This window comes from Belonocnema kinseyi, chromosome 4 (assembly GCF_010883055.1).
Source record: "Belonocnema kinseyi isolate 2016_QV_RU_SX_M_011 chromosome 4, B_treatae_v1, whole genome shotgun sequence".
Classification (NCBI taxonomy): domain Eukaryota; kingdom Metazoa; phylum Arthropoda; class Insecta; order Hymenoptera; family Cynipidae; genus Belonocnema; species Belonocnema kinseyi.
In genome coordinates, this window is record NC_046660.1 from 134343644 (window position 1) to 134351153 (window position 7510).

Consider the following 7510-nt stretch of genomic DNA (forward strand, 5'->3'; position numbering starts at 1 on the left):
GTGCAGACCGGCGACCGTACCGGGAAAAACCTTTTCGGACTTTTCCGTCTTATATCGTGCATCATCGGAACTTGTAACGCCTTCGGGCGCTGGATTTTACCCTCACCTTCAAATTTTGTGAATCTTCCCTGATTTTCGAAATCGGCAACGGATCGTGAACTAGTCGAGCTTTAACATCGTAACCGAATGCTTAACTAACTACTTGCAGCGTCCCTTGTAGTTCCCTCGGCTAAAATAAGTTATTGTTTCAATTTGTGTTCTGTATCAATTTCGCTAAAGTTCAAATTATATTATCATATCTTGTTAAATTGATTTATTTTTTAAACTACCCTCCTCATTGAATCTCTTGAATTTTAATGCGCAAGATCTATGGTACGGCTCTTCGGATAACGAAAACTCCGGGCAAGCAGCACGATCATAATACAATTCAACAAGTATTAACAAATTATTTTAAAAACTTAGACCCTTCGCACAAAAATTTCAATTTTATATTATCCTGCGAGCATGAAATTAAAAAAAACACCTGCGTAAAATCCAATAAAAACTACTCTGATATCGCAAAAAATGATATGAAAAAAGGTGGGAATACGGTATTCCCACCATGCCGTAAAGGGTTAAGACGTCCGCCGGAAGACGTATATGGAACAAGTTTAGGACTTGTGTGCCCACTGGACACATTTGTACAAAAAAGAAAAAATTTGTACAATTCTCTTTTTAATTTCATTTATTGTCAAAAAATGTTAAAATACTAAAATAAAATATTGGATGATACTTTTTGCAGTATAACTATTTATTAACATCATGTACAAGGTAGAAATGTACGTTACAGAAATGAAATATAATTTAAAAACCTGAATCCTATTCCGTATCAATAAATTCAAATATGTTCTACTAAAACTAAGTATGATATGTGTTAAATAGAATATTCGGAATTGAATTTGAGCCTACTACGTTTATATGTTTAAGTTCAAAAATATACTTTAAGTCTCTATGTTTTAAGACTTTAAGCCGGGGTTTAGGTTGGCGTTAACAGTTTTCACCGTCCAGCTACCTGCGTATCAACAAGACAGGTAATATTTTGAGGCAGGATATTTTTCTATACAGCAGTCAGGTGTATTTTACTGTGGAAATGCTGTAAAAAACGAGAAAGTTTTACAGGTGAGTGATAATGAGAAGAATGTTGAAAGTTTGCAGGCGTAAATACATTGTACAATTCTCCTTTGAATTATATGATTTGAAAACAAATGTAAACATGCTGAAATAAAATAATTAAAATTCTAGTCACCATTACAAATTTATATGGGAGAGTTAGTCGCCCCAAGCACCCTAACAGATGTTTCGTATCTGCGGTGCTGCTTGGGTAGGAGAGAGGGCATCTAGGCACGCGTCTACCACCACTCTCGCTCTCTAGCCGAAATAGTGGTAAGCGTAAAACATGTGTGGCTGGCGGGAATTTCTCCAGCTTGGGCATGTCTAATTTAGTCTAAAATATTATCATTTTTAACCCAGTAAGTTTTTTTTTCATTTTTTAAAATGTTTTTCTCGTGTTTCTACTACTAAAAAAGGTATCTCATCAGAATTATGTAGGCTAAATCATTTTTAAGTCTGGGAGAATTTCTTTTACTGAAAATGTAATTTTTAAATTTTTCTTGTAAAATATGAAAAATATCGAAAAAGAACAAGAGGTATTTTTCATATAATTTTTTAGGCGTGCAAACTTTTTTCTCAGCATTTTTTTCGTAAATTGAAAAGTAAACAATTTGAAAGTCAAGTGTCAATTACGAATAGTACACGTGCTGAAGGTTTTAAAGAATGCGTATATTTTTTGAAAAATAAAGAGGTTAAGCATAACCTCTTGTAATTGTAGGTATTAGATGCAACATGGAATCCTGAAAGAAAGATACAAGGAAAGCAACCAACTAGTCATTATTTTCCAAAAAAAACCCGCCCCAAACGATTCCTTTAAAAAGTATTTTTTCACTTTAACTGCAATGTTCGCGTGTAATACTTGTAAAGCCGGGTTTCCGAGCATTGGTTTATATAACAAGCATCAAAAAACACATGCAAATTTACCTAATTTGCAAATATCGTGTCTCCATTCGAAATGTTCTGCAAAACTAATGTCCTATGAATCGTTTAGAAAGCATATCTCCCGTCAACACAATTACGCAACTGAGAATCGCGCTTACTCATGTAAAATTGAAGATTGTGATTATATGACTCCTACTCTGCAATTTTTTCATAAACATGTGAAGAGTCATATTATAGACTCTAAAACTGGAGTAACTTGTCCGTTTACAAGCTGCTCTGGTAATAGCACTATTTTTCTCAGTGTTAATAGCTACACCGTTCATGTTTTTCGAAAGCATTCTAATGAGGAAGATATTGTAGACATTGGGCAGGTAGATGAATCTGTTGAAAATAATTTAAGGGCCAAGGAAAATGTTGTAAGCAGTTTTTCCGAATTTCAGAATGTAGATGCGGAAGCTTCAACAAAAACTAACGTTCAGACAGCGGATCCTTTAGAAATGTCTAGTGTACCGTGCTTAAATGAAACGTTTTTATGTAGTGATGTATTGAAAAATACAGACATTCCTGAGGTAACTAAAAAGTTTGCTGATTTGTGCTTAACCTTGACTACTAAATATCATGGTACGGTACCTATGAAGCAAGAAGTTGTTTCAAACATAAGGAAGAAGTTTGACGAAAGTTTTTCGGAGTTTACGGATGCTTGCGATGCTAAAAAGGGTTCTTTGAGAAATACATACAATAGGAAAATATTTTACCGCCAGAATTTGAATCTAATTCTACCAGTGGAGGAAGAACTTCTCAATGATGATGGCGAAGATACGGGACGTCGTTACAGTTATGTTCCAATTTTAGACACAATAGCGTTGATGTTAGGAGACGAAACAATTCGTAGGCACTGTGAAAACTTCACTTTACCAGACAATGGACGCATCATGTTTGATATTACAGATGGTGCAATAGTACAAGAAAACGAACTCATTAAAAACCATAAGGATATCGTACAGGTACGTCTTTTCACAGATGCGTTTGAGGTGTGCAGTCCAATTGGAGCGTCAAAGAAGAAATTTGAAATCGTCGCTGTTTACATGGCTTTAATCAATTTACCTCCATATTTGCGAACGAGAAAAGAGAACATACAGCTTGTTCTTCTATGCTTAGATTCTTATATAGCAGAAATTGGATGGGCTAAAATTTTAGACAAGGTATTGACAGATTTGCGACAACTTGAATCACAGGGTATATCTTTGATAATTGACGGCGAGTGTAAAACTTTCTTGGGCACATTAATTGCGATACTGGGTGATAATTTGGGCAGTCATCAGATCGGCGGTTATACTGAAAATTTTAGTAAGTCGCACAATGTCTGTCGCTATTGTGAAATATCGCGAGATGAATTTTACGCGGACGTATTTTGTAAAAGGGTTTCAAGAACTATCGAAACTTACAATCAGTGCGCAACTGAAGCAGAATCAACCAAGAAAATGGTGAAGGGAATCAAAAGTAATTCTCCTTTAAATAGCTTGAAATACTTTCACGTATCAACGCTAGGTTTACCTCCCTGTTTAGCTCATGATATTTTTGAAGGGTTCGCAAAAAAGGACATGCTCTTAGCCGTGCAATACTTCGTTGCACAAGGGTGGTTCAAAATCGAATTTCTAAATTATCACGTGAACAACGCAAAAATACTCTCTGAAAACGCCGTCTTCATTCCGCCCATAAAGCTAACGGGGTCTAAAAAGACAAAATTAGATGGTACAACTAGCCAAATAAGGAGATTAATTTTGCTATTTCCACCAGCAGTTGCCGTGCAAGTAAAAGATTTTGAAGATCCAGTATGGAAATTGGTGTTGCTTCTCTGAACAATTTGTTCAGTGATATGCGCTCCGGCATTGACACGTGGTCAAATTGCTTTATTGAAATTAGACATAGACAGTTACTTGCGTTTACGAATTAAATGCTTCCCTGAAGCGAAGTTAATACCAAAGCACGAGTATCTTCGACATTACCCCATGTTAATTTCCGACTTCGGTCCTCTTAAACATGTGTGGACTTTAAGGTACGAGAGCAAGCATGGGGAGTTTCAAACTGATGTTAGGCATTTCACGAATTATAAGAACATCACACAAATAATTGCAGAAAAACATCAGTTAAAGCAGGCTGCTTTTTCAGCAGTTGCCGAGTCTCTTGTAGGAGCAAAAAAAGTCGTGCAGTTTAACCCAGATGCGTTTAGTGTTGACGTACGGAATTTGATGCGAGAGACTTTTCGTGAAGAAAGTATCCACGATAAGTACATTTAAAAAGAGTGACATTTCGCGTAGTTAAGTACAGAGAAAACATGAATGTTTGCGTCGGTAAAAATGAATATAGAAACTTTATATTGTGTACAGTAGAGTATGTCATCATAAATTCAACATACACGAACATAGCCTTCGTAGGAAAAACACGGGAAATTATTTTTAATTCATACGTCGGTGTATATGAAAACAGCACCGATGAGGGCGAACTCATGTCTTCCTTTCCATACTCTTCCCTATTGTCTCCAGATCATTTTCCCAAATTAACGATTGCCAACGTAGCAATGTACCTGCCAAAGTATGCGCCTCTAGATCCGGACATGTAGTGTGAATGTAAGTAATTTTGTTTACGATAATGCGAAAAAAATAACCAATATCATCCTATTTATTAAATAAATTGTTTATGCTTGCAATCGTTTACAGTTAAAATAGGAAAATTCCCATTTTTGTCTTAAAATTCGTATTTTAAGATAAGTTTAAGATAGAGTTTTATATACAACTTTAAGCTAGGTCTTCATAAGGTGGCCACCGGACCGGAAAACTGGGAACTTTTTGAGACCGGGAAATGACAATGAATTTTATTATTGACCGGGAAGTTAAGAAATTTGTAGAAGAAAAATCTGTCCACGTTCGATTTCAACAGATTTTAAATAATAGGTTGATTTGTTATGTTTCTCAATTATGCTATTTGCCTTTGATGTTTAAAATTTTGGTTAAAAAACATTTTTATTTAATAAATAAATAAATTTTTTTCATTGATCTACATTAAGTAATAAAAAATAAAATTTTCAAATTTTGATGTCTAATTTACAAATGAGCATTTGTAGAAAAAATTTGAGTAAGTTTAAGAGATATTTTGGAGTGTAAAAAAAAAAATTATCATGCAAATTTTAGAAACTTCAAATCTTGTACAATCTTCTTTGAAAATTCTGTTTAAATATTTGAAAAAGTTTTTAAATATTTTCTTCAAATAATTTTTCGACATAACAAATTTTTTTTATTTTCCTATGAATCTTAAGAAAATTTTTTTATTCTTTTGAAGCCTTTCACAATTCTTGTAAAGAATCTTATTTTTTTGTTTAGAATTTGCGAAAATCTGCATTTTATTTTATATTAGGCTATAATTTCAGGTTTTACATTAAGTTTGAATCTTTTCAAAACTTCTACATATCTCTTAAAATTACTCAAATTTCACCTACAAATAATAAATGTTCCATTGTTATTTATACGTTTAAATTGTGAAGAAAGGTTGTCAAATTTGCAGGATTTTCTTAAAATTGTAGAAACAGTTAATTTTGACAGATATTTAGAAGTTCTGATAAAATTTCCAAAATAATTTTGAATTTAAAACAAATTCAAACGACTTCTACATTTTGAAAGATTTTGAAATAAAATTTGAAAGCTTTCCAAGAATATTTAAACTATTTCAATGGAAACTAATTGAATTTCTAATCGAAGAAGTGTTCAGTTACAAAATTTGCAATTTTTAAATATTTAATGTCTCTAGCTTTAAATTCGTTCAAATTATATAATTTTGAAAATTTTAAAGTTCATTGATTGATTTTTTAATTTAGAGCATTGAAAATGATAACTTGGATTTATATGCTTTCATATTGAAAAATGTTAATACCTTTAATTTTATACGCGCAAATTATTGAGCATTTCAATAGAAAATGTTTGAATTAAAAACTTTTAAATTTCAATTATAAAAGTTCAGAATTTCATTTCATTTGGAGCTCAGAGGTATGTTAAACTGACGTAACCGCATCTTCGAATGGATTTCAACCCTATCCCATAATTAAGGGCCCATTTAATGCTAATTTAATACCCTATTGTCAAATTCAATGATGCATTATTTTTAAAAAAACCAGGGGTTATGCTAGCTTAACGTTAAGCTGGCGGAACCCCATGTGAAATAAATGTTAAATCGAGTTCTGGCATATCACATAATTAAGGGCTCATTTAATGCTCATGTAATGCCCCATTGCCATATTTAATGCTCCACTATTTTTTAAAAAACCGGGGCTTACGCTAACTTCATGTTAAGCTGGCGGAACACCATGTGAAATAAACGTTGAATCGAGTTTTATCTTATTACATAATTAAAGGATCATTTAATGCTCTTCAAAAACACCAAAAATTATATTTTCTAAAAGCCATCCCTAATACTCGAAAACCACCCTTAATACAAATTATGCGCAACTTTTAAACCTGACCATACCATAATTAAGGACTCATTTAATGCTCATTTAATGCCCCATTGCCAAATTTAATGTTCCACTTTTTTTCAACCGGGGGTTACGCTAGCTTAATGTCAAGCTGGCGGAACTCCTTGTGAAATAATCGTTGAATTGCGTTTAATCCTATCACATGATTAAAGGCCCATTTAATGCTCTCCAAAACCACCAAAATTTATTTTCCACCAGCCACCCCTAATACTGAAAAACCACCATTAATATAAAATATGGACAAATTGAAAATCTGACCATACCATAATTAAGGACTCATTTATTGCTCATTTAATGCCGCATTGTGAATTTAATGCTCCACTATTTTAAAAAAACTAAAGGTTCTGTCAGATTAACGTTAAGCTATCGTAATTCCCGGTTTTTCAAAAATAAGTGGAGCATTAAATTCGGGAATGGAGCATTAAATGAGCGCTTTAATTATAGTATGGGCAGATTTTCAATTTGTCCATAATTTATATTAAGGGTGGTTCTTCAGTATTAGGGGTGGCTGTTGGAAAATAATTTTTGATGTTTTTGGAGAGCACTAAATGAGCCTTTAATTATGTGATAGGATAAAACTCGATTTAACGTTTATTTCACATGGGGTTCTGCCAGTTTAACATGAAGCTAGCGTAACCCTCGGTTTAAAAAAAAAATAGTGGAACATTGCATTTGGTAATGGGGCATTAAATTATAATTAAATGAGCCCTTAATTATAAGATAGGCTTCAACTCGATTCCAAGATGTGATTACGTCAGCTTAATACACTTGCAGCTCAGTTTTTATTACCCCAAGTATTTTTTGAGACACATACTCCACAGAAAAAAAATAACTTTTCCGATAAATTGATACTTTTCGTACTTACAGTCTGTCAAGTTAAAGCGTGGGTGGCTTTACTCGCAGTCGGTAAGGTGTATCGACATGATTTTGGTGTCAAAATATTAAGAAGAGCTCCCT

The 7510-nt window shown here is 33.3% G+C and overlaps 1 protein-coding gene across 1 annotated transcript; it reads left to right on the forward strand.

Moving 5' to 3' along the window:
• Positions 1–2216: 2216 nt before the first annotated feature.
• On the forward strand, positions 2217–3890 carry LOC117171113. The gene has a single exon (XM_033358166.1). It carries the CDS (start codon positions 2217–2219, stop codon positions 3888–3890), a length of 1674 nt encoding a protein of 557 aa, XP_033214057.1.
• The last annotated feature ends 3620 nt before the right edge of the window (positions 3891–7510 follow it).

Bases quoted from the DNA above. Each gene is read 5' to 3' on its own strand.
- LOC117171113 (XM_033358166.1), top strand. From the start codon at position 2,217: ATGACTCCTACTCTGCAATTTTTTCATAAACATGTGAAGAGTCATATT.